At 42.4% G+C, this 27,736-nt stretch overlaps 1 protein-coding gene across 1 annotated transcript; it reads right to left on the reverse strand.

The window, feature by feature from the left end:
- Positions 1-19,063: 19,063 nt before the first annotated feature.
- LOC104911008 (39S ribosomal protein L23, mitochondrial-like) lies at positions 19,064-27,325 on the reverse strand. The gene is made up of 2 exons (XM_010711034.2): positions 27,215-27,325; positions 19,064-19,424 (listed from the first exon to the last, which is right to left on the reverse strand). The coding sequence occupies exons 1-2, from the start codon at positions 27,308-27,310 to the stop codon at positions 19,263-19,265; spliced, it is 258 nt and encodes an 85-aa protein (XP_010709336.1). The 5' UTR covers positions 27,311-27,325; the 3' UTR covers positions 19,064-19,262.
- Positions 27,326-27,736: the final 411 nt, after the last annotated feature.

The raw sequence follows: 27,736 nt of genomic DNA on the forward strand, positions 1-27,736 counted from the left end.
GGGAGAGAAGCGTCTCCAAGCAGAGAGCGAGGGGCGTCTCCAGTGCTTGTAAAGCCTAGAGGAAGGTCCAGGCAGCGAGAACAACAAGCAGCAACTAAAACCCCGTGGAATATGAAAGGAAGAAATAAGTAAAAGCAGATGGAGTTGTGCCACAGAGGGCTCTTCCCTCGCATTCCCAGCATACCAGGAGCAGTCACCTCCCCTGCCCAGAACAGCTCTGTCCTCACTGAACTGGGCAACTCCGCTCTCAGCTCTGTCTGGCAGCCCCTGTCCACAGGGAATGCTAAATTTCACAGTACTGACACACACGTTGCAGTAGAACTCCTAACCACCTCCCTCACCCCAAAGCACAGCCAGTGATGCTGAAGACTCCGTGTGGATAATGCACAACACAGATACAAAAACGAACAGGTCAAAAACCATTGGAATTTCATGTTATGCCATGTTTTTTCAGGCAGGTCTAAACCTCATCACACACATCCTGCCATCAATTTAAATATTACTTAATGCAGAATTTTACATGAATTCAGCTACACCAGGGCAAAGAACTATCTGAATAGGATGCATTTGGCCTGAGCTACTTCACCATTCACTCACAGAATTGTGCAATGATTTAACTGATTTAACAAAACATCCGCTTAACAAATGCATCTTTGTATATAAGCCAATCCTAACTAACGTCTGGTTTGGACTGGGAAGACATCTCTGTATGTTACAAACCCTGGTGTGGTTCCACTATAAAGATGACATGGCAAACACAGATCACATCTGTCCTCTCATTGAGATACTGGTGTTGCTTCATCATGATGAGGAGTTCTACTGCTTTAAAAGTAGAGGCCCAAATACAGTGGTGTGGATTTTTTTACACCAGTTCTCAGAAAGCAGGGATCAGTGGTTATATTTGAACCAAGACAACCATGCAACAGTGGCACTGGATGATTTTGATTTCACTTGCTTTCTGGAAAATATTACATTCAAGCCAGTCCAATAAAGGCAATCCAGTACCCAAGGCATTTTTATCATTCATTAAAAATGCCAAATTGTCTTTCCAGTTAATTTACTAACATAAAAAACAGCACATTTTCATTACTGACTAATTAGAAGAGGTCTTACTGGGTCTGTTCCTCAAGCCTTAAGCGGGAAACAAGCAGAAACGTCTGGGGAACACCAACAAGGCCTTCACAGATTCAGTATCTGCAGCCATCACAGAAAGTCTTCAGCAGCATGAGAAGCTTGAACTTATCTTGCTAGCAGTCTATGGCAGTCCATGAAGAAGCAAGTGCAATCCAATGTAATTTCATGCAAGTCTTTCAATAGCAAGATGCAGGGAAGCTGTGCAGTAATCTTTACAGCAGATGATCTACCCCAGAGATCATTTGCCAATGTAGAACTTTCCCACCATCGTGATTTGGTACCAAAAGGAAGAAAAGCACACAGTGAGAACAAAGTGAAATAACAGAAATAATAGGAAGAAACTCATTCTTATGGCTTGCAGATTAACCCTGCTTCTTCTCCACCATACTAAATTTCTGTACATATTAATAATTTGGTTCTCTGCTGCAAACACTGAATGGGAGAGAAAAGGCAAAAGAACAGATCATATGCAGGACAATTCTTGTGATCATCACTCTGCTGATTCGTGCATTACTATTCTATGGGTTGAGATGTAGAAATAAGATGAGGCAGGACTTTAATTTAGGCTGATCCAGAGCTGATCATTCTTTAAGAATGCCTGGATCAAGTTGCAGCACTAGCGCAACTTGAGGGCATTTGAGACACTGTTGCTTGTCCTGTGCTTTGCCATGGAATAAAACTTCTGGTGAAGCTGAGGCATGTTGGGGTAGCTATTTTAACCCAAATATGAACAGCTACCTGGTTACCTGGACAGCTGCAGCAGCAGTTTTACTGTAATCTAAGGCTATTGGTACATGTGCTTTTTGCCTCCACAAAAATAAAAAAGACGAGCCTGCGTTAGTATCAATAAGAAGAATGCATATTTCAATCATAGGTGTCACAACAAGCTGGGTTTCTGTGAGAAAATCGGCAAAGCACGACCAGGCGAGTGTCAAACGATCAAGGTGGTCCTCCAAAGCGTAGGGCCAGAACTCAGCAACTGCAGCCAAGAGACAGTAATTGCACCATAATGCACTGGTCTGGATTGTTTTACTGAGATTAGGAAATAATATTCTGCTTAAAAATAAAGAGCAGGTCCACGAGGACACAATCACAGGTATGACATCACTGGTAACCCCCAGAATGTGTGCGTTAGAGACAAGCTTCACCATTTTTCATTTTGTCTGCCACTTCAGGCAATAATTCATCTCTTAACTCTGGCTGAAAACTCACAATTTTACGGGAACCACAAATCAAGGCACTGCATATTTTAAAGGCTGACAGAATTATTTTTTAAAAAAGATTTCTTCTTTGATTAAAATGCCTTCTTTTGTAAAGAAAAGCAAAGAAAACTATCGTGTCTGGAGCAAAACACATAGGTAGTCACAGGGAGTCCTACAATAATATTTGACAGTTGTGAGGTTTGTTGTATGTGTTGTAAGAATAGTTGGAGAAAAGGAGGAAAAAAAAAAGAAACCAAAGAAATGTACAGTAAGCCATAGAAAACACAAGAAAAATGATGTTACAGAAAATACAAGTCAGAGGAAATATTTGAACAGCCAGAGAAATGTCATCACGCAGTAATGGCAGCAGTCTACAACTGTTTGCAGCAGTGTTAAACCAGGAGGTGTAACAGTGACCCAGTTAGGCCAAATGACGATAGGAAACTGTAGCTTGGATAGGCCCCATTAAAAATACAGAGGTTTGTGTTGCATAGGACTATTCTGGAGTTCTTGAACAGACAAGCAGTGAACACTCTTCCGGGCTCCTGGGCTCCAAGTGACAGTGAACAACATGTGTTAGAAGGGTTGAAACAAAATGAGAATAAAAGGAAAGAAGTTTGGAGAAAATAAATTTTAAAAATCCTTCTGGAAAAGCAGAGGTCTAGGCAAGGCTTTCCTACGTTATCTGCCCATTCATGCAAATCAAGAGGAAGTTGGGGTCTGGTCTATGGCTTCTTTAATCCAGTTTTATCAGTTTGTATATCTGCTTCTCCCCAGAACTCTTACCTACAAAACAGACAGGTAACCTCTTCAAAGCTATCTTTAAAGCACTTTTCAAGACTCTAAAGTAAACTCAGGCTACATGGTACAACTAAATGGCAAGTAATGTACACTACACAAAAATATCTTTCTTCTGGAAATTGCATCCTCCCGCACCAGAATACAAAAACACAAGTACTTTCAGGAAGCTCAGCACCCTCTGAATCAAGGCTAAACCACCCAGCTTGCAATTATAGGACTTGATCTTCTGCCATTCCAGACTATGAGAGGCATCTGGAGCAGTCAGAGCAAAGCAGTTAGCAGTCAGCAAGTCCAGAACAAGTCTTGTGGCAGGTGAACAGTGCTCAGACACTGCAGACACAGTAGAAAACAAAAAACAAGTCATACAGGAAAGCATGGAGGCAGAAAAGCACCAGAAATACTAAGTCACAGACCACTGAAACAATACCAGAAGCATCCAATAGGTAGAAAAGATCAGGAATCTGCCGAATGGCAGGTGGTTTTGGAAAGCTCCTGCGCCTGTAGAACTTGGAGAAGGATGAACAATAAAGCAGATCGACAGCAGAAGCCAAACGTCTGCCAGCCTGAAACACATTCTAGAATATCAGTTCCTCTCCTGTGTTGTTGCTGTGCAAAGACACCCAAGCCAAGGAGGTACCAACCACAATATTCAGATGCTGCTGCCACAGGCAAAAGGAGATATGATGCTCTAATGATGCTCACCAATGAAGGGCATGAACTGTATCACAGAAGGGGCGCAAGCTTGTGTAGGTTAGAAAGTTCTTAGCTACTCTTCCCATCACAGCCAGTAGTGGCAGACTCTTGTTAGCAGTAGCAGTACTAGTCTGTGGCTATCTGCAACATAGAATCTAGACAGAGAGACAATGGAAGGGGATGTAACCTATTTTGTATACAGATCCATATAGTAAACCAGACTCTGAAGATGACATCGTCAAGGAGAAGGCACTGCAGAGTATTACCATAGCAGGAAGGACAAAAGCCATGCAGTGTTTTCCTCATCATCACATTTTGCTCTCATCACATGCCATTGCAGTTACAGTTTTCCCCACAGCAGAATTTCTAGCCAGTGTTGGCAGCGATGTAGATAGGAGTGTTAAGTCACACAGATTTACTTCAAGAGAAGCCAGTTCCAGTGCTGGAAAACCCTGTCCCATCCCACACACAGAAGCAGTTACAAATGTTCAGCATACATCCTAGTCTGGGACACAGCTGGGCACCAACCAAAACAGGTGCAAAGGCACCAAACACCACCATGCACTAGCTTTGGTCTTTCCCATTCATCTAGATCCCAATAACATATACCATGCTTTGCAATGCCTTATTCCTCCCAAAACACATCTCATTTCCTACTCAGTTACACGCTGCTTGGTTAGACAAGAACCACTTAGTTAAAGCAATGAACTGAAACACTTTGGCAACTTGTTCACCTAAGCCAGGAGCCCTGGCTAGTAAAAGAAAACTAACTAAAAACTTTGAAAACGAACAGATATGTAAGAAAGATCACATCATTTCTTACCCAACCTTTCTCCTGGGATCAGAGAGTACAGTTGTGAAACATACAGAATTCTGTTTCCTTCTTTCCTAAGTTTCTGTCTCAGGGCTTAATTTTTATTGGATGGTGTTGCAAACAAGGCAGCGAGGGGCTTCAGGAAATGTCTCTATCCCTGATCCTTCACAAACATGTCCAAACATTCTTCAGCTGGTCTTTGGAAATCATCTGAAGCAAAGAGGCTGACTCTGATGTGGACATGGTTAAAAGCTGCAAGAAGCTGCCTAGGCTGGAATGGCACCTACAGGCTTAGTGTATTTACATTAATCAAGATTCAATCAAAGGCTTATTGGCACTCTAGGTCTGCGTGACTGCATTACAAATAGCAACAGAGATTTCTGGGATGGTTTAGTCAAGGCCTTAGCATAACTTGCAGCTAAAGTACGAAAATACGTAAACCATATAAGGTTACATACTTCATTAAATGTTAGCAATATGCTTAAAACTAAAACTATGGCATGCCCTTTATATACAATTTTGATTGTCTATAATCCATGTCAACACAGCTGTGCTACAGACCTCCTAAGTCACAGTTAGCAAGTCCATCTGCTTCACTGAACTGCGTCTAGTTTTCAAATAATGGTGATTCCTTTAACATTTTATGATTCCTGACTATGAAAACTGCCTCTTGCGTGAGCCAGTGTCAAAATCTGACTAATGTTGCAAACTGTGTGGTGCAATGTGATTTTGTTGGCAGTTGGAGAAACATAAAAATGTTAAGATACTTCGCAAAAGTTTCAAAAGGGACTCACTGAATAAATCTTTTAATCTCAAGTAGCACGTACTTCATTACATCAGCATTTTTCAAGGAATGTTCCTATTGTCAATGAAAATTAGCTCCAAGAATTTGAAAGCATAAGGACTTAAAAAGGGAACCAAAATCCCACAATTACGGCTTTTGTGTCAAGCATTCTGTAAAATACTAGAGTTCTGGAAAACTGGCTCTTCCTCTTCACAAAAACAAGCCTTTACTGCCCCAGTACGATCAAAGCAGATAATATTTACAGGAAGATTTTTGATAGCTCTCAAACGTCATCATGCCCGTCTGTTTTGCCCTGTACCAAGGAAACTTTGATGGAAGAAGGACAGAACAACATTCAACACCAGTGACAAGACTGAGATGAGAGGTAATGGCCTCAAGTTGCACCAGAGGAGGTTCAGGTTACACATTACAAAAAATTTCTTCTCCAAAGGAGTGGTGAGGCACTCACACAGCTGCCCAGGGAGGCGGTGGAGTCACCATCCTTGGAGGTGTTCAGTAACTGTTGAGCTGTGGCACTGAAGGACGTGGTCAGTGGGCATGGTGTGGATGGGGTGGGGATTGGACTTGGTGATCTTAAGGGACTTTTCCAATCTTAATGATTCTGTGATCTGTGATTCTACGACTAAGGTTTGGGACCTTAACTCCCATTGTATTCTCCCTATGTAACCTACAACAATAAGAATTTATAATACCACTCAGTTATTTTGTATTTTCCTCAACAACAGTCGCTATTCAACTTATTAAGGAGACTTAACTGTATGAAAACTTTGAAGAGCTGACAATTAGTTGTTTCTGAGTAGAAGACACACAAGCATCAATTTTGTATATGAAAAAATTTTTCCTGACTTAGTGACTGAAAAGCACACCGGCCAACTTCCCAACACCACCCTTGACTTCACTTGAACATTATCACTTGCATTCAGAATAAATCCAGCAAGTCTCTAATCAAACCTTTTTTATCCAAAGTTAGCAAAAAGCTATAAAAGAATATTGCATAGAAGCAGGTTGCAGCTTGCGTTATAGAAAAGTCAGCATTTCTCCATAACAAGAACTTTAAATAACTCAGTCACGCAAGACAAGAGGCCATGTAGCTGTTACCACTTAAAATTACCCTTTATTTTAGAAGCTAAACAAATCTGACCTATGTGAAGACTCAGCAATGGCCATGGACATTTGCTCTGCCCAATATATGGGCACCAGCCCGTGTTGTAGGTGTGCTCTTAGACACATTCTGCTGCATGAGTTACTGTTATACTTTTTGAACTTCATTCTGCTCCTTGCAGAAAGTCTAGACATTTATACCTCCAATAGACAATTTCCTCAGCTATTATTTCAAGTAGAATGAATAATATCTGGCCAGCTCACTGCTCAACCAAGGAAACTAAGAAAAGTGAAACGGGTGAGTCAGCAGCTAAGGCCATTGCTCATAAGTGGATGCTGAGTTTACACCCCAGACCAGTGTAATGCATGCGTGGAGGCCTGCCTCCTTCTGCCATGTGCATAGTGGGCTGCTTATTACTAAAAAGCCCTTTCTGCTTGCCAAGAACTAACCTTAGTTTTTCTCTTAGTGTGAAGAACAGGGTGAAGCTGCAAGCTTCACAGCTTGGGAGGAGGTAGGGATATAGAAGGACCATCACTCACAGAGCATCTCTGGGGTGTTTTGTTCTTTTTGTTCCTTTCTGCTTTCTCCCTAATTCCTTGAGCCAAGCAGAAAGGACGAAGTGATGAGCGAGTGCTCCATGCAAATCTGAACTTCCCCCGCCCCAGAAAAAAGGGGGCAGAACAACTTAATTGGAGGTCGTCTCTCCCCACCCAACAAACTCACCACAGGGAGACATCCCAGCCTCCAAGCCACACTGGGACCAATGCTGTGCTTGAAGCAGGAGTGCAGAGCCAGTTACTCAGGCTCACTTCCCAGCACAGCTGTCAGGTGTGCCGATACAGCTCTTTGCTACATCTGCTCCATCACACACACAGCTTCGCCGAAGGCAGAACTAGACCATTAAAAATTGATAATTCAGGAAATGAACTATTTAAAATGGTCCACACCTCTCCCACTCTGCTCTTCTACTTTCTCCACCCCGCTCCCATGGTAATAAGTCCATCTGTAATTTCCCTTGCACTTCAGATATCTGAGGCAAGCATCTTGTCACCCAAGCAGATTCCTGCATGACTGTCTCTGCCAGAGGTAAGAGCACCCACATCTATTGCAAGCCATAAACCCTCATCACCAAAAGGCTTTTGCAGTTCTCAGAAAGACAACATACTTGGAGTAACTGGAAAGACCTTGACCTGGATGCAACAGCCCAGTGGTGCTGCTCAGGCTGGGATCAGAGAGAGGCAGAGGCAGCACTCCAAGAGGACTGTGCTGTAAGCCAAGATACACACTGAGACTTGGGACCTGTTTTAATTATTGTTTCATTTCTTTCACTGCTCAGGAACATGTAACAAGCTGAAATGTACGTTGTGCCTGTAAACATTTACTTTCTTTCGGTCTTGTGCAATGCTATGTCTCATTCTCTTGGATGGTGCCTGGAATGCAGGAATAGCCATAACACATTGGCTGAGCAACCACTGACTTAGCTGTCCGTCTCCGACAGTGACCAGCACAAGCTGCTTCAAAGGAAGTTGCTTGAAACCCCATACTGGGCAGTTGTGGATTAGGTTGCCTCTGAGGGAAGTTTCTTCTCTCTGCCACACAATTTCTGCTTGACTCACACCCTAAAAATCAGGAAAGTCTGCCCATCCATCCTCCAATTTGTTTTCCATGCCAATTCATGCACGCAGACTGCCTCTTACTCACATGTTCGCAGGAAGAAAAATTCCTCCTGATGGTATGCTGCATGGGGTTGCACAGGTTAAATGTGTTCTGCACCGAGTATCACATACCTTGCACAGTCAGACACAAGAGGCTGCAGCTGCCGCAAGCCTGACTGCACACTCACAGAAACGTGAGTCAGACCCAGTGAGCCCCGAGGTCTCTTTGCCAGGCCAGATCACAGATGCACTCTGGCCCTTTGTACCCACATCCTGCAAGTACGAGGCGTCTGGGGATCCTGCCCCTCTCGCTTACCAGAACAGTTGTTTTTAAACAGCACAGTAGAATGGGCATGCACATCATCAGTGACTTGTGATCTTCTCCAGGCCTTCGGCAGAGAAATTACCTCGCAATTTGGCAAACCTCAGCAGATGCACAAGAGGCCAGCTGGGGTGAAGAGCCGATGGGTCTGGGAGTGTGGGGGCCTCCTCATCCCTCCGGCAAGGCCGCCTGCCTCGTGTTGAAAAGGAAGGGAACCTTTGCCCCTTCTTCTCAGTCCGCAGGAGCATCTGTAGGACTGAAACCAATCAAAGCCAGCTGTGCAAAATGAAGGGAGGGCGGGGAAACACTGATTATTATGACTAGGAAAAACACTATTAAAAAAAAATAAAGAGAAGAGAAAAACTGATCCCATATGGGAGGCAAATGAAATACAAATGCAAAACAGGCCATTACGCAGTGTCTGTTGTAAGGCTGCTGCATCGGGGGCTGCATTCGTGTGTCGAGATGCCGTGCCTCTGGGAACTCCGAAGACGCCCCTCTGCTCTGTCGCGTGGTTAACAATGCTTTGGACCACGCAGGGCTGTGACCAGCAGCCCTTGCAGACTGACCAGGAAGCCGTTTGATTCCCTCACAGGCACACATGGAGAATAACCTCAGGTCTGCCAGACCTCATCATTCCATCAGCCCTCTTCTGCCTCAGCTGATTATTCCAGGCAATTTTGCTGCTGGCTTCTCACTCCTCTTGAGATGAGTTATTGCCCTCCTCCACTCCCACTGGGTCGCCCACACGGCTGCCCTTTTGTCATTCCGCTTCTCACTGTGCACTTCCCCTTCTTCATCAGATCATCTCCATCACCCGCTCCATCTGCCCACCCAACATGTGCCCTTCAAGCTGTTCCTGAGCAACAGCCAAACCCCTACAGCCAGGCTCCCCGGGGCAATCTTGAGCAACAAGGAGACTTTTGGGGCGCAGGCAGCAAGCACAGTCCAAGCTCAACCCCCTTGTACACTCCCCAGGAGTGAGTGAAATTCTCACCCTGTGCCAGCCATATTCCCAGACTCACTCACAGTGTTCCTGGATCAACAGGGCTGAAAGCCAACTCTCTTTTTCTTCTCATTCCTCAGCTGTTTCTTCCACTGCTCTCGAGGCACAAGGACAGCCTGTGCAATGGGCGCTTGCTTTGTTGATGGTGCTGGTGATCATTCATCCATAGACGGAAAAACTGGAGGATAGCAACATGACTTCTCATGTCTGTGGGCTGTGCTCCCAAGAGAAATAAGACACCAGATCTTAAGGGACAGATGGTTAAAGGGTGGCTCAGTCTGCCCTGCTCTTGTGATTCTGTCAAAGACTCACAGTCTTTGGTAGAGTGATTTTTGTTTTTAAGAGATTCCTGTTCATATGTATGTCTCAATGTCTATTTAATAGACAAAGTAATTTCTCACCTATAATGCAGAGAAAATACAGAAAAATCCTGACCTCAGAATTCAATCCACAGAAAAAATGGAGACCCTTAAATAAAATCCAAAGGAAATCCTCCCTTTACATTTCTGGAGTCCAACTCAGCTACAGTAAGATCCCTGTATCTGCTTATATGAAGGCAGAAGATACTTCAGCCATTCAGATGTACTGCTCTATAGAGATTCCCACATCTGGCTTCTTCATCCACTCTGGGCCATGACTTGAGCAACTTGTACCTGCTTTTTGAATACCTTCAAAGCACTTATCTTTGGTGTGTGGGTTTGGGGAAGAAGTAGGAAGAGAGGGAGAGCGCTTAAAGACATTACACTTCTCAGTACTAGAGTGTTCCACAACATGCCCAGAGCCACAGCCAAATGCATTAGACCGCAGCACTCCCAGATCCTACTCAAGAGTCTTCATAATTCCTCTTTACAGGCCAAGAAAAACAGAGCAAGCAGAAAACAAATAACAGTGAGCAAGCAGGAGTATTTGTCCCTTACTACAATGGCCTTAAGCAATCAGAGAGGTAGGGCTAATGAACCTTTAATTACTTGTGCAATAAGGACCTCTGCTTCCAGCATTCCTTGGCAGGCAGGAAGTGGCTGGAGCAGTCAGGGACCTGTTATGTTCTTCTCTCCCCAGGCCTGAAATCAATACAAAGGCCCCTCACCCAGCTGGTCGTGAGTTTCAAGATACATTCTGCACTGAGGTTGTTTATAGTTATTAAAAACAGTGAAAAGAAAATGCAATAAAAATAAACAGCTCTTTTATTGAGGAGCTGTTACTGAACAGAATGTCTCTGCAGCTAAGGTGTTCAAAGCTCCCACACTACTTCTTCCTGACAGTTCAAAGAGATAAAAAAATAAATAAATAAAAGGAAACTAGAAAGCCAGACTTCGACCTCAGTATATTGATATTTTGTGTAGTGCAACATCGCCAACCATAGAGGGAATGGAGGGGACACTTTTCACTATGGACCCCTAAACAGTAGCCAGACAGCAAGGGTGTTGGGGAAGTGACTGTCCTTGAATAATTTCTACAACACAAAGCCAAGGTAGAAGAAGAGATTAAGGAACTGATCCAAGCTCAGCTGAGTAGTCTACAAGGGAAGCTGACTCTCCTGATTCACAAGCCACAAAAATAACCTTTCCTTCCAGGGAAGGGTGTGCACAACTGGCAGCTGAAGAATACAGAAGGTGTTACACCTTCTCACATGGTCTAACACACAGCTAGACATACTCTAGGTAAGCCAGCTGCCAAACTTGCCATCTTTCCCAAGCTCTGTCTTGGCTGGGATTCTGAAACATGACAGAGGCTGATCCAGAGGTCAGAAAAAGAAACCCTGCAAGAGACAGCTCACTGGCTATTTTGTTTCCCAAGGAAACAAGTCTTTTCCTACCCCCACTTCCATCTGCTGGAGTCGGCTTATGCCCTGATGTGACACTGATGACTTCCCATAATTCTTGTTCTTTTAATATTACTATTAGCTCTTTGATATCTTGGTCATCCACAGAAACAGCCAGAGTGTGTCTGCATGCAGCAGTTCTTGGCCTTGACATTTTGTGGCAAAGAATTGCACAACACTAAACTCAACCTCGAGTGAAAATAATTCTGTAACAGTGTCACTCTTGCCCTCTCTTTTGTTTCTTTGACAGTCCCCACTCACAAGCATGGTAAAGTAAGGTATTTCTTGATAGTCAATCTCTAATCACATTCCCTCACATTCTCCCCTCCACTAGAATGATAACTTATGGGCTTTTCAATCACCTTTCACAATAGGTCATATTTTATTTCCTCAACCACAGTCACAGCTGGTTCTTCAAAACCCTTTCCATTTGGATGCACACAACATGGTGTGTCCTTTACAACACAGAAATATGTTCCAGGACATCAGGCAATTTTCTTATTGGTTAAAACAGGAACCAGACAAAAGAATTACGGACTGTCAACTCAAAAGCAGACAAAATCCTTCTGCCAGTCAGCATTTTATCCTTTCTGCTGTGCACCAAGGATGTAGAGAAGAACAGACCAGTGCTAGAAAAAGGTGCTTCAAAAACAAGACTGAAGTTACAGGCAGACCCATCTGTTTCTGGTATTTTATAAGCCAAAAAAGGGTAAGAAAACTACAAATGGCAGAACATGGTATTACTCTCAAGTCTGTTCCATTTGAATTATCCATCATTTTCATCAGGAATTCTTGCATACTGCAGTAAGCTGTTCACTTCATGAGCTCTCGGTGCTCAGAACTGAGATGCAAATACATGCAAAAGAAGCATCCCAGGGGACATTTCCATTTGTCAACCTGAAGACATTCACCTCCTTTGCACAGCACCCTTAGTTTTCTCCTTATTGTCCTTTTTGAGTTATTCCTATTGTAGGTCAAAAGGAAGGGTGGCTAAACAAAACTGCCTCAACCACTGAGATGTCAGCTGACAGGAAGCAAGCAGAGCAATGCAGACCTGCATTTCCTTTCCTCCAGCTGGGACACAATCTATTAAGCCCAGCTGCAAAAACTGGGCATTCAGAAGTTGACTGAATCATGCAATGCACAGCTCCAGAAAAGTCCCCTTCAAAGCACTACAATGCTAGACCAAAGGGCTGAGCTGGATTATCTGTGGGAGGTTCTTAATGGCACAGCTGAATTCATCTTAGTGTTCAGGGCCAAATTCACTCAGAAGGGTTAACAGGAAGGTGGTGAGACCGAGTTTGAAAGCAACCTGCTAGTAAAGACCCCACAGGCAGATGGGATGGATGTTACACACTGCAGAACAGGCAGTAAATACTCAGAGCCTTAACATCTGGTCAAAGGGCTTCTCAGACCCCTTCACACAACTCTGTAGAGATTTGCCCATGGGTCCTTAACAGTGAGACCCACCTTTGAAGCCGTGACAGAACCAACAGCAATACCAGCCCAACATGGACCAGGCAAAGAAGCAAATGAAACAACCCACAGACTCCCTCAGTTGTGTTTCATAAGGCCTGGAAAGTTCCTCCCCTTCTCCTCCCCTAGCCCCTTCCATAAAAGCTTTGCATGCAGAGCAACGTCTCTCGGGTCCCTCATTCTCTTGAGCAAAGTAAACAGACCTCCCGTGCAGCAACAAATGAACAACAAACAAACAGAGGGAGAAGAAAGAAAGAAAGAAAAAAAAAATCTCACTGCCAACGTGGAGATCTTTTCAGTATGCTACATTTTCCCAAAAAAATAGAAAATAAGAAAAAAATTAAATGTACAAGCTATGCCACCAGGGTGACCCTGCACAAAGCTTTCTGGCAGTTCCAATGTCCTCCAGTCCCCCACACAACACCGCAGCCACCTCGCCTTTCCCCAGGCCCTCCCCCCGATGCACGCGCACACATACAGAGCCCAAAGAATCCTGGCACCCAGACGACTGTTTCTTTTTCAAGCATGCCAAAACAAGCTAAGCTCCTAAATCCCTTTTAGAATCTGGCCTTGTGTGGAAATCTGTTTGCCTCCATCCTATGTTTATTTTCTTTTGTTTTCAGGTTTGTTAGCCCAAGGGCAAATGTTGTTTCTAGCACCAGTTTTGGTTGTTGGGTGGTTGTTGTTTTTTTTTTTTTGGTATTTATCTTTCAATCAAGTGTTCCTCCTTGCAGGGATAAACAGGATGTTTAGAGACTCTGGGTATGATGACCAGTCTTTGACAGCTGTTGTGACACACCACACACTGGGTTTGCCATGTGTGCAAGCATTGGCACAGCTCGGTCTGCAGCAGTCTCTGTTGGAGGAGAGGGACTGTTTGACCTAGGAGGCCCTTCACCGGTTCTGCATTTTCAGCACTCATTTCAGGCTCATTGGAAATGCACCATGTGATCCAGAACAACTCCCTGGCCCTCCCTTAATAAGGTTCTCACTTGCCCACTCCACAGTCATTTCATTTCCAGAATACTCGTTTCCTTTGCTTTGCTGCACCTTTGCCTGCTACGCTAAAGTATGCTCTGCCTCTCAGGAATTATTTTTTCAAGGTACGTTCAAATGGACAACAGTAAAAATGCTTCTAAACCACACTGATTCAACAGAGGGAGCTTCCCCAGCCTTTTTTAGAAAAGGATCTTTTCCAAGCTTTGAATCACTGACACTGGTCTGACTCTTAATCCCAAAAAACTTTGGAAAAATGAAGCACTGATGGCATTATGTAAGGACCAGATCCCAAGACCTACGTACCTAGAATACTACGTGTGGCCTCAAGATGCTTTCTGAAGTACTGACCACCACAGAAGAAAATGCAATGCTTAATCCAGTGCTGCACAAATCCTCCAAAGCTGTAATCACTTTCCACTCATTGCACTTGCTAACAGCTGAAGGCAGAAAAGGTTAAGAGACTGATAATTAGTTACTTTTTGAAACTAAAACGATTGGTTTTGCAGCAGACTCTAGGCCACAGAATAAACAAGATATCTCCTGAGTTCTACAAGCTGGGTGTGCCCACAACAGCAGCACACACTTTGATAAGCCGTACTATATACAAAGAGCTAAATTCTGTCTAAACAGCCATAAGTCACTCTAGAAGAAACGCCTCATCCTAGGATATCATCTCAGCTATTCTAAAGCCTTTCCCATTTAAAGAAAATAATATTTATAAGAATTACCTCTCTTCTCCACAAACGCATGAATCTTAAACAGTAATGGTCATTTTTCCCTATTACAACCACTTTAAGAAATTCACAGGTCAGATGACAATATGGTGGTTGAACCCAACTTATTTAAAGAAATATAATTCAGCCTGCGATGCTTGTCAAGTTCAAGCCTTGAAATCCATGCCAGGTATGGAAACTGCAAGTTTCTAGCCCATACACAGAAACTACTGCATGAAATTTTATGGTCTGTGTTATTCAGGAGGTCAAAAAGGATTATCACAGTGCTGCTTTTTAGCCGTGGTACCAAGGAGCACTGGCATATAAGCCAAGGCTCATGGCTGGAAAGCCATTCTCAAAGAACTGTTGTGAACTGGACTCTGAGCAGACCTTGAACTCTGTTTCAGGAGAAAGCAGAATTGTCAATACAAGAGTTTGACGGCTTTCAGCCCTTCTAGCAAACATAGTGCTTGTTTTGTGCACCCTGCCTGATTCACACAGTAAGCAGACATCCCCTACCCAACCCTTACCTCTCCCTTCAAGCCAATGAACGGGCAACTGCTGAAAAAGCAGCAGTCTGTCTTACAATGTGAAAATTCTATAATTTTCCAGATTTTTCATACAGCTGAGATAACCTGAACAGATCAGGTGTTTTCCAGTTATGAACACTTTCCCACAGCAAGACAACTTTGGATCAAGCAAGCACAATTTCCCCACTGTTTCATCCATTCATATATTTAGCAACAGTGGGACAACAATGGATCAGACTGTTGAATACTCTTCTTTTGGCAGATGTGTAATTATGGAGTCCCAGTACTGAAGCAGACATCTGAAGATCCAGATTACCCATTCCCAGTCTTATCCGTCCACAAAAGTGAGCCATTTACCCTCCCTGCTATTTGGCTTTCCACTGTACAGAGCTATGTGCTATGGAATATTTGCTAGATACACCTTGAAGTTGTATTTGCTTCATTTCTATTGTTTATTTTACTTAGCCTTTTCTCTTAACCATTAAGTAGCCTAACAGAGAGGGGATGATGCACAAAGATCATAAAACTAGCCACTGATCTGCTGGATACACTTCATCTTTGACACAGCGTGGCTTAAATGCAGAAAATGGAACTCTGAGACTAACCACTTACCAGCTGAGCTGCACATGCCTTCCTAGTTCAAACTCTTGAAGAGAAACATTTCCATTCTCTGAGGTCATGTAGCGAGGCTCAGGTGATAAACGGTTAGAACAGACAGGAGTTCTGTCACCTGCCACCTGCACACAACCACTCTTTTTCACATGATCCACGAGGAACCTATCTCTAGCACCCAACGGAGCAGGAGCCACAGTGCAAATCTCATTTCAAAGCTATAATGTCAAAGAAGTCACTTTACAAAGTCACTGCCTCTGCAACTCATTTTGGTTTGATGTAAAAAAATAATACAAGTAAACAAAAAGCAATTGTGTGTTCCCTCTGAAGCGTTAATGGTATGGTTGCAACAACTCTCATCATAGCTGGGTGCCTTTCTCCACCTAGAGTGGCCTACGCAGGCAATTGCGCATCAGCTGACTGTTCCAGCATGTTGCTCTCTTTGGGGGGTTGTACACGTACAAAGGGGAAACATCTCCCCTGCACGTCAGAGAAGCCAGCAGCTGCAGAGCTGTGCACGCCAAGTGGGGGATGTGGTTTCTCCTGCACTAAAGCCTCAACCAAGTCTTTACTTTGGTCCTTGGAGAAGTTATTCATGCGTACATCAGAACTCTTGGCCACAGGTATGGCTACTGACATTGCCAAGGACAGCTTGACACCGCTGAAAGCAGGGCTACATGTGACCTCACAGGATTTGCTGATCCCTTGCATCATCCAGAACATCAAGATGTGCTGGAATGAGCACGATTTTATCAACACAGCTACATAATTCTGAGACCTCACTGTCTTTGCTTCACCACTCATCTGCTATGTTTCTCTGTTCATGACACAAACCCCGACTTCATATACGAGTGTTATCTCCATTATCTCCTAACCTACCTGTACAGTGTGGGGGACAGGATTTGTGAAACACCACGTATATAAAGATCTAGCACCTCCTCTGAAACACTAGTCAACAAGGGACTAGGAAAGACTTGGCACCTTTATAGTCACACTTCCTTGGGAAATCTGAGCATTAAAGCAAATGGGACTTTGAATTTTATTCTTTTTTAATCTTACCTTAATTTCACAGGTACACTGTTTTAGAGGAAGCTGGTAACGTAAGTTCTCTCTCTTAACTTGCTTGAGTATCTGCCATAATTTGGTTGTAGCAACTTCATATAGATATGGGTACACTCATCTCTCTATTTCTTCCCTTTTGTGCCACTCCAGTCAGAAACCTGTTTTGAACATGAGCTAAAAATTAATCACCCATGGAGAAATCAGAGTAGCAAAGCATGGTAGACCAGCCCTGTAACATTTGATGCTCACTCAGCCTAGTGCATATTTGGTACTGCAAATAAACTCCTCTCAGCCTAAGTTCTCAACGACAGTACAGAAGCTGGTCACTCTCCTGAGGACCACAACACAGAAGGCAGAGAGCCTGGTGGTTAATATCTCAATTTGCTGTTAAACCTAACATATGGAATACACCCTCACTTATCCAGAACTACCACATACCTGTCTGTTCGCTCGCTCAAGGCTGACCAATCAGCTAGGAAGTTATATGGCAGCACTAGATGAATTCTTGTCATTTCACTGTCACTTTGGTAAAAATGGAGTTACCTAAATTGGAAGCTAACACAAAGGAAAATGATGAAAAAAACAGCAAACTCTGTGACACTATAGAGTAGGAGCAAAGATTCAGACCCAGAATGGATCAACTTCAAACTGAGGTGGAAGTTTGAAAACAAGCCCATTAATTAAAAAAAAAAAAAGTAAGAGGGGCTGGGGGGGAATGCTAGGAAAACTATATACAGCAGAAGAGAGACTCTTTTATCTAAACAAATTCAGTCCTCACACTTTAAAACTGCAGGCCAGCACCCGATTTAACCTGAAGTTCTACGTCACTACAAAACTCTGGAAGTGTTGGCTTTGCAGATATGCCAAACACAAAAACTTTTTTCAGTGAACTCAGTACTTTTCCACATCTACTATTGTAACTCTCCTGGCAGGCTAGGAGTAGCAAATCCTCCTTTATCTCCCTCTTCTCAGAGAGCATCTCTCTGTTTAAGCATCAGCTTACTTACACAGATCGTCACGCACAATCCCCCTCGGATGCTAGATAAAGATGGGGGTGGGAGAAACACCAAAGCTGTAAGCAACAAACTGCAGGAGACAGACTGTTGTGCAGAGAGGATGTAGCCGGGGGAAAGAGGCAACTAACAGAAGGGGGTGCATAAAATCTTACTTGGATCGCCTCTCTGGGGAACAGCTGTTTCCTTATAAACATCTTGCTAGCTGTCCAAACAAAAAGTTCAGACACGGAACAATAATGGAGAGCACCTGAGTAGATGTGTTCAAGGCAAGAGCTCATTCACTACCCTCCCAATCGCTCCAAGTGGCAGAATTCAGAAGCTGAGGAAACATGAACCATACATTTAACCCTGCACACGCTAGCATTATACCTAACGGCCTGCAGAAACACATCCTTCCTTCTATCTATGATAAAGTCCTCCCTAGAACACTTTTTTCGCCTGCCATTCCTGACACACTAGCAGAGCATATTACTTGACAAAGGGAAAGAGAAAATATCCTCATCAAAGCAAGGAGAAACAGCTGCAGAGCCAAGAAATGAAAAACCTAAACGTGGCAGCCTTGAAGGACTAAAAAAGTTCTACCACTGCCCTGGCACCAGCAACTTGGAACTAAAGGGAGGTGCACCAGTTAAGTAAAAAGAGTCTTTTTACTAGTCCAGAGCACAAAACAGTCTACACTTGCAGAATCGTTTTTATGCCAATACAACTGTGTCTACACAGGACTCCTGCCAACACTGCAAGGTAGCTGTGGGCAGGGGAAGGAACACTAGCACAACTGAGCCCTTAAATGTTCCTGGGGGCAGACTGGTCACAGAAGGCAATTACCTGCATTGCACAACAGCTAGCAAGCACTGTGCACCACCTCTGTCCACTTCTTAAGGCTTCTGAGGATCGCACACACACACAGCCACAAGTCTATCTAAAAGAACCTACGTCCAAAATACCACATAGCCATTCAGGGAGGAGTGAAATCAAACTATGCACACATCTCCAGGAAATGGGGCAGCTTTGGAAGGAAGGCAGTCCACGGGACAGCGAAACACAGTAACTGACAATAAGGGAAACTCATGTCCTGAGCCTGCAGCCTAGTTATCTACAAATTTTTGTCCAACCTCAGCTGTCCTGTCACGACTTTTATACATTCTATTCAGTGCAAAACACGTTTATCCTGGGAAACAAAATGCCTCCTACTTCTACTCAAATGACCTGTGGAAGGAAGAAGAAAGTAAGTACACTGACACTCTCACAGTCAGAAGCAATTTCACATTGCAGAAATAGTCCCCAAGTTCAGAGGAAAGATCTGATGCAGTCAGATTTATTTTACCTTTTTATTTCTTTAAGGCCATTTTGTTGCAGTTGAGCATAAACAGCCAGGAAAAAAAAACAACCACCCTAGCAAGCACTGCTCAAGGATAAACCCGCAGTCATTATGAGAAGAGTGGAAGTTCTACTGATTAAAATCCCTCTGGGCCTAAAGAAAGGCAGCTGGCTTCTTGCATCAAAGTCCAAACCAATCGGGGACTCCACCTCGTCTGGGGTCACCCTTCTGGCTCTGCTGCTCTTTCTCCATGAACGTTTTCCTGAAGTCATCAAAAGCCTCAGCTTCCGAGTCTTCTTTCTCTGGAAATAGGTTGGGAAACTGAAAGGTTTTCCCTTGACCCTAAAAGAGAAAACAAATAGTCAAAAAGGCATTCCAGCCTTTGCAACAGGTACGACGCATATACTTAAAATTACAATCAAAGACCATCCTGAAATTTCTGCTGGTGCAAAAGGCCTCTTCCCAGTGCTCTCCCTGAGATACACACCTATCCCTCCCCATCAAAAACCAGCTTTCTGCCTCTTCTCCTTTGTGCAGAAATTAAGATACTGGCAACTTTCTTTACGGAACGAATGGTCAGGAGAGAGACACCTCTTCAAAGATATTGAGCCAGCTCAGATATGTTGTAGGAGTCATATAAAAGCAAGAGTAGCAAAATAAGCAATTTTGTTAAAGTCATACCATCAGGGAAATACATGGCAGAGCAAGCATTCATTATGTTAATACTTAGGATACAAGTAGAGGTTATAGCTGTTTAAATCTCGTCTGGGATCAGGAAGAACAGATCTAGCAGCTGTTATTATAGGGTGCAATGTGGGAACACAGAATAACAGATAGCAGAGGTCTCTTATCAATTGGAATAAAGTCTACAGTGTAAAATAATTACAGTGGGAACAATCTGTCTAATCCATCACTGATGAGATTAAAGTGACTACATCTGCATCAGTCATTCTGCCTAAAAGACAAGTCATTTTAGTGTAACATCACCATCAGATCTATGTCTCCCACTTGGAAAATAAACATTTGCTTGGTCTCTGGTTTTTATCTAACAGCAGGAAACCATTATTCTGTGGAAATGTTCTATCCCATTAACATTATCTGTTTGCTTTCTAGTGGTGTTTGCACTAAGCACAACTTCATTAAACTCAATATCAGCCCTTCCATTCCCTTGCATTCCATATGGGACTTTGCATAATGAAGCTCATAAGCGATAGCTCATAATTCATAACTCTAAAATTATTCTCCAAAACACCTACAAATCTTATCATACATTAACTTCATTGGCAGAACACTACACAGAAATCTCAACAATAGCATTTAATTGCCTTGGATGAAAACAGTTTTTTCAGATCATCTACTCTTTACGTTTGTGCAATAAGCAAAACCGAATCAGAAGCACAATTAAGAAACAGCTCCACAAAGGAGATGAAATGAGCCTTCCACAACACAGCTATCTATACTACATTCTGGGATCAGAAATATGACATAATTAAATTAAAAAAAAAACAAAAACCTGCCACTGTGTCCCTGACCCTGTTGAATGTGTGTTATGTTCCATTTAGCCATATACACTCAACAGGGTCATTTACAGGTGTGAAAGAATTTAAACCTCAAGCATACGTTTTGGAAAGAAAAACCATGACTTATCCCAGTTGAACTTATCCAGACTAGAATCTAGGAAATATCAACTCATACCCAGCAATGCTTCAGTTGTTTTTCTAGTGCATACTTCTTGGGGGTTTCCTAAGAGCCTGACCATACTACAAAAACAACAAGGGAGCTGCTGTGTACATTGCTCCTTCCTAGATTCTAGCCTGGATAAGATCAACTGGAACAAATCATGGTTTTCCTTTCCACAACGTACACTCGGGAGTTTCAACTCTTTTGTACCTTTCAATTACCAACAGGTATGCTTTTAATAGCTGTCCAAGACAAGTGAAGCATAGTTCCATATGAGGTACACAAAGAGGTGTTATCAATGTCCTTGAACAATCCCAAAGCTGTACCCTACTGAAATTCTTCCTGCAGTGGGATCAGCAGCAAACACCCTTGAGGCCAAGGGCTGCCCAAGATGTTAGCAAACCGAACCATTTGGAAAAGAATTTGTTTACATTACAAAAAATTACTGTGTTTTAAGCTGTACTGCAAGCAGGTTGCTCAGCCCCGCCGTACCTATAGAACAGATAAGGCTCTGATTCTAAGGACTCATCCATCCTGGAGAGGAAGCCATTTTAGTAAAACACATTGGGAAACAATTCAGAATAACATGGCAGGCATACCACCTACACTGAAAATGTGAGAACTGTTCATACCGGTAACACGGTAGTAAGGGGTTCTTGTTATGCAGCACTTCCATTCTGGTATGCTTCCAACACCAAAGCACTTCTCTTATTGGCAAATGAAGGAAAGTCGTCCTTAAAGCATACTAACAACGTTCCTGGTAATTCACTAAGCATTGCAGAACAGTTATTATTTTTAAAAGAAGGAATAAAAAATGTAAAAAGATCGGCAAAGAAGGTGTAGTGAAACCAGGCAAACCTTTCAGCTGTTAATCAAAGCGCTCACAGTTCCCATTTCAAGGCTGGTGAAAGTCAAATATTGAGCTGAAAAACGTCAATCTGTATCGGAGCCTTTTAATAAATCAAAATCAGCACAGACAAGTTGGCTCTTTCCAGCTCTTGTTTTGTGAAGAAATTCTGATTTTGGCTGGCAGCCAGACACGATTCGAAACAGCCAAGACATTACACCCTGAGAACTGAAGGTTGATAAATCTTAAGTAACAATACTATGCAGTAATACTGCGCTGTAAGACTCTGCAGTGATGAAAGCTGTATGAAAAATGGCTGTAGTGCATGCTCAGTAGCTAGTTTTCAAAAGAAGCCTGTATCTTGGGTATTTCAAAATCTCAAAAATACCAAGAGGGATCAGCTTACAGAATGTGTTGAGAGTCTATCCAGGCATATTTATATTTGGTGCATCTTCAACGTGGTGCCAGAGGCCACCAATGTTTCAGCTCATATGCCACCTTCTCAAAACAATGCCTACCAAAGAAACAGAGGGATCCTCACTCCTTTATGCAATCCTGCTTCAGATATACATTTTCCTTTGAAAAAGTTTTCCCTTCTATACAGCAGTCATCTGCCTAACCAAAATAAAGCAAACAACAGAATTTCTACTTAGTTCATCAGAGCAAGGATTTTACAAGGTTTCCGAACTGTCAGAAGGAGAACTACTGGCATATCCAACCAGGATGCAAAATTTTGTGTTCTTATTCCCAAACCTTACATTCATTCAGCATTTTACCTTTTCTAAGCCGTTTAAGTGAGGTCTTCCCTTTCGCTGATTTACTGAAATTCATAAACAGGCATGGACTCTAAAAAAGCTAAGATCTGGTCTTCCTGTGGAACTCCTGCCAGCACGGTTACCTCAGTCGGAAGCACAGGGAAAGTGGGAGAAAGTGAGAACACCCTCCTCTATCTGGCAGTTTTGCTAAAAGAAAGCACTGTAAAAAAGACAGACACTGACCAAAACAAAAAACAACAACAAAAAAAAACACCAGGCAATTTTGCTCAGATAATTTAGTTTGTCTTGGAATTGGATGGTGAAAAAGTTGTTTTACTGACACTGTAGCAATGTGAGGTGATATCTTTGGAGTCTGTCAGGATGAGCTCTCCCTCCACATCCCCTCATACGAGGCCTAAGAATGTTAAAGAATAAATAAATAAAGCGATGAAGTCATAGAAGCATTACAACAGTACCTAAAAAAATAAAGTCAATGTGATGTTTTCACATGTTGGTATTCTCAATTTAGGGTCCTCCCAGAGACCTCCCTTCTTCCTAGGAATTCTAAGGTTGTACACAAGTGAGATGTGTGGTCCTCTGTTTAGATTACAGAATTGGGAACCATTCAACTTTTCTCCTGCACAAATCTAATCTTCATTTCAGCTGTACCCCAATGTAAAACTGATTTATATACAGAGTCATTATTCATTCATTACATACTAACATCTTTCAAGATAACAAGTGACCTAAACACTGAAAATAGATTTTTAACTTACGTTTCAAGTCTTAGTGGTTACAAAGGGTGATTTAAACACACCTTGCTCCCTGAGTTTGCAGAAGGAGTTACGACATCAAGTGGTACAAATTGCCTCCATTCATTTTAATGGGAGGTTAAGTGACCGTAATTAGGCCTATGAAGTCAAGTGTTAGCCTTTCCACTGCTGAGCCTCATGTCAGAAAATTGCTGGAAGGATTATCCAGCACAAACTCACTTGTACTTTTCTGACCTTTGAGTCCCTTCAAAAGTTTAGGAAAAGGAGGTCAACAAAGATATTATTGTGTAGGAATGACGCAGCAAACACTGCTCATGTAAACAACTGTGAGGTCTTCTCAAGCACTTACTACTGTCCTTCAGAATTAGTAGAAAAGTAATGTTTATAGTATCATTAACTAAAAAAATGTTGGACTCCCAACAGCACAGGACTCAGTCCAGCAGTAGCAGCAAATGCAGTTAAGTTTAATAATCCAGTGCATTTCAACAATTTTCCTACTATTGCACATGGTAACATCTGATATTAAAACGTATGGAAAAAACAGCACGCAGAAACAGCTTCAAAGCTCACACAGGAATAGTACTGCTAACAGTGCATCCAAGTTTACTCTGAATTCATTACATGTCACATCTGATGTGCAAATGGGTTAATTACTAAGAATGTACAGGACACTGTAGGCAGGGTCTAAGGAGAAAGCATTTGCAAAAATGTTCCCACCGGTGCCATCATTCATGTAGCTAAATAGGTGTTAGTCCTAATGTTGACAAGGTCAGACTCCTTTTTACAGCCATCTCCATTAGATTTCTCAAAACAGGTTTAATTAAAAATAGGTCTGGATTCCAGAGGCTTGTCTACAGTTGGGCTCCCACGGGTGCTAACACCTGCTGAGCTAAACAGTGAGAACAGTGAAGGAGGAGGAAGGGATGTTGTTGTTTTTTTTTAATTTCCATGATGTTGATGTAACTGTAAAGTTTACCAGTGGCTTCTTTCTTTTTTTTTCTTTTGGTTCTTTTAAGTAACGTTAGGATAGTCATAATTTCATCGGATAAAAGGTTGTTGCTTTAGTTACTTGGCAAAGACAGATAGATTTCATTTTTGTTAAAAAAAATAAATTAGCATTAAAAAGTAGGATTTGATAGCAAAAGCAAAAATCTCCAACTTCAACCTTTCTCACCACATTCCAGAAGGGAAAAAAAAGGCAGGCAGAGTCTGGAATGGCAAGATATTGTTGATCCACAGCCTTCTATGATTTGAGGTATTTTTTTAGTGTGAAAATATTATGCTTGGACTGATACGTATTTGTCCAGTTACAGCCTGAGAATAAAGTAAACAGCTCTGAATCTCCAAGAAATAGTATTTGGAAAAGAAAGGACAACAATCCTTACATGCGGAACAGCTGGGGCACTACTGTGACACTTAAGGGTGTATCAGCTATGACTTTCCACCTTTGAGACACTTGCAGTAAGTTAATGGATATGCACATTGTGCTGGAACACATAAGATGATGTTTTATGAAGCAAGCAAGCAAAAGCAGTCATGAGAAACACGCTCCATTTCATTCAGGTAAACCCACACAAGAGCTGCTAGGGAGTCTCACTGGGAAGTGCAACACTTCCACCTAGTGGGCAACACGAAGACCAGCCCAAGTCCCTCCAAAAACAGTTATTTTTCCAGTCATAAGCAGTTCTAACTTGAAACTGGATTAATGAGAGAAAACACAGCTGGGAAAAATGGTGGGAAAGCCCTGCTACTCTGACTCACTGCAGATGCAAAATAATTCTCATTAAAAAAGGATTTTACAGTGGTTACCACACTTTTCTAAATTAGGCAGATACTAACAATGGACTGCATAGGGCCTGTTTTGGCCTGAATCAAACCGTGAATGAGAACCAAGGCAAAACCTTCCATTTCAGAAACAACGCTGGCTTTCTGGCCTCACCCAGCATTGAAAGCTGGTGTGAATGCAGAACTGGGAGCTCACTGTCTGAGACACCAGAAATAGTGACGAAAAGCAAAGAACAAATGGAAAAAAAAAAAGAAAAAAGAAAAGAGGAATAAAAGGACAAACCTAAAGATTAGAATTCACTGACAGCTACAACAGAAGAAGAAACAGAAAAGGGCTCAGGAATGAGGTGAAGGGAGAGCATGCACACATCTACTTAAAGGGTCAGTTTCTCACCTAGGATGCTGCACAACAAAAGCTTAAAGGTGAACCCCTAACTCCATTCATGGCACAGGTGAAAACTCAGCGTGGTATAGAAACTTAGAATGATACTGTTGGATACCAAGGGCTACTTGCTCTTTCAAGAACCAGGAACACTTCTCAGCCACAGTACCACAGAGGTCTGCACAGGGCAATTTGCCCAGCAGACAAAATAGGGGCTAGAGAACAATTCCCAGCACTGTTGGTATTCAACTGCTTCCAGTACTACACCATGCAGCTCCCCATCACACCGCAGTTACGTATGTGGTGATGACAACTATTCTGATCTCAGAAATGTAACCTGAAATGAATGCACATGGGAACTGTCTTAAATGAGTGGCTTTCCACAGAAATACAACATTTTGCTTTCCATTCTTTCCCCTTGAATTTGTCTGTGGGTTGCAGACTAACCCCATCCTCAATTGAGCAGATACAGAAACAAGACTGTATTTAAATACAGTCAAGTAAAGCTGGAGAACTGACCAAGTTTCACTAGAGATGCACATCTGCTTCAATTTTGGGAAACAAGACTCCAAAAGCACAGCCATCACCACCAAGAAGCTGTGACAATAGAAAGTGCCTCCAATTACCTACTAAGGATCATCATCCAGAGAATGTAACTCGTAAGACAAAATCACTCCTGACATTCAATTCCTCAGCCCTGTTCTTAATACATTAGTCATACCTAATCTCTTGCAGACAAAAGCCTTGCACAGACAATAGCCTTCCCTCCAAGAGGGGGAATTTGTCCAACAAATCAGAGACTCCTTCTTGAAAAAGGCATGTTTTCTTTGTCATCAAAACACAAGCCTTCATCCGGAGGTGGTTGCCTTCAACTCCAACACAGTAAATGAAGGTTAGTCCTCATATAGACATAAAACTGTTACTTTCTACTGACTTTGCATTTCATGCTGTCCTTTTATAGATAAGGGCTGCCTACAAAAAACAGAATTCTCAATTTTCCTTTCACACCCCTTCCTAAAAGGGGCTTAAAGGAAAACTTCTAAGACCATGTCAAGTCTGAACAATTAAAAAATAAATACTGTTATTTCCCATTGTCTGTGCATCTTTCATTTCATTGCAAGTCTGTGTGAATTCTTACACAGTCTTTAAACTGTAAGACCACGCAACGCTCCCCCACACTAACTCAGTGTCCCAGGACAGAGTAATATTGAGGTCGTGTTGCCAACAACAACTTTGAACTTATGGTTTTACAACCAGAAATAGCATTCCTTTAATGTAATTTTGGTATGTGAAAGGTTTTTCTTTCACGGGTGGCATTTCTTTTTTCCCCTGTAGCCAGGTAAGCCCAAGAGAAGTCTGAACTATAATGTGCTCCTGTTATGAAAGAAACCCGTAAGAACATGAAGCTCCTTTTCCACTGGGCAACCAACATACGTTTTAGAACCCACTTCAGCCACAAAGCACACTTACTAGACATGACTAAAAGCTCCTCAGGAGACACGCTTTAGTCTTCTCTGAGATTCAAAGAGCTTTAATAAAAAGTTCCCCATCCTTACAATATATTCTTTTACTTACTGGACATTTTAGCAATCAACCACACAAGTCATGAACTTTCCAGAGTACGGGGTCAGTATGAAACTCACTGGCAAAGCAGCACTGTATGACATCAGACCATAACTTACACAGAAACCTCAGACAAAAATGGGACTTGAGAACTAATGTTTTGTTTGAATTTGTTTTTCAACTAAGTCATCAAATGTCTTTATACATTCTGGAACACATTAAAAAAAAACATCTACATTAGAGGATTGGAAGAAATAGCCAGCCAACTGGACAATTCACTAAGCATTACTTCCAGCTTGGCTGATTAACAGCTCCTTCTTTCCCTGCAAGCATCCACGTTAACTCACCAGCTGTACGTAGGCGACCTTGTAATCTGGCTTCTTCACTCTCTGATTCTTATGGTTTCTCTTGTTGTTTGCACCTGCAGAATAGAAGAGGCCCATCTGTAACTACACAGGACTTCCAAGTACCCGAAAGCAAGAGCAGGCTGAAGGGAGGGACTTCACCAATCTTGATTTTTTGTTAAGATTCCTCTTATTCCTTCAATATCAACATACATACTACACAGTAATAGCTCAATTTCTAGAATGTACTGAAGCTGGTAAACACTGCTCACATGTAAGGAGAGGAGACATCACCAGACTCTAACTGCTGACAGGCTTTCATGGTCACAACACATTCTGCAAAGCAGCAAAGTGGAAATTCTTCTGAGCAGAGGGCCAGAAGAAACAAACTGCCCTTCCAACATTAACAGCTTCAGTCAAATAATGGGGAAATGACCACTGAGCAGCTTCAGACTGGTCAATTTTTACTGCTCAGCTAATGAGAATGATCTATTGTCAAACAAATCAGAAAATTACACTCCATAC

Source organism: Meleagris gallopavo, chromosome 5 (genome assembly GCF_000146605.3).
Source record: "Meleagris gallopavo isolate NT-WF06-2002-E0010 breed Aviagen turkey brand Nicholas breeding stock chromosome 5, Turkey_5.1, whole genome shotgun sequence".
In the NCBI taxonomy this organism is placed as follows: Eukaryota; Metazoa; Chordata; class Aves; order Galliformes; family Phasianidae; genus Meleagris; species Meleagris gallopavo.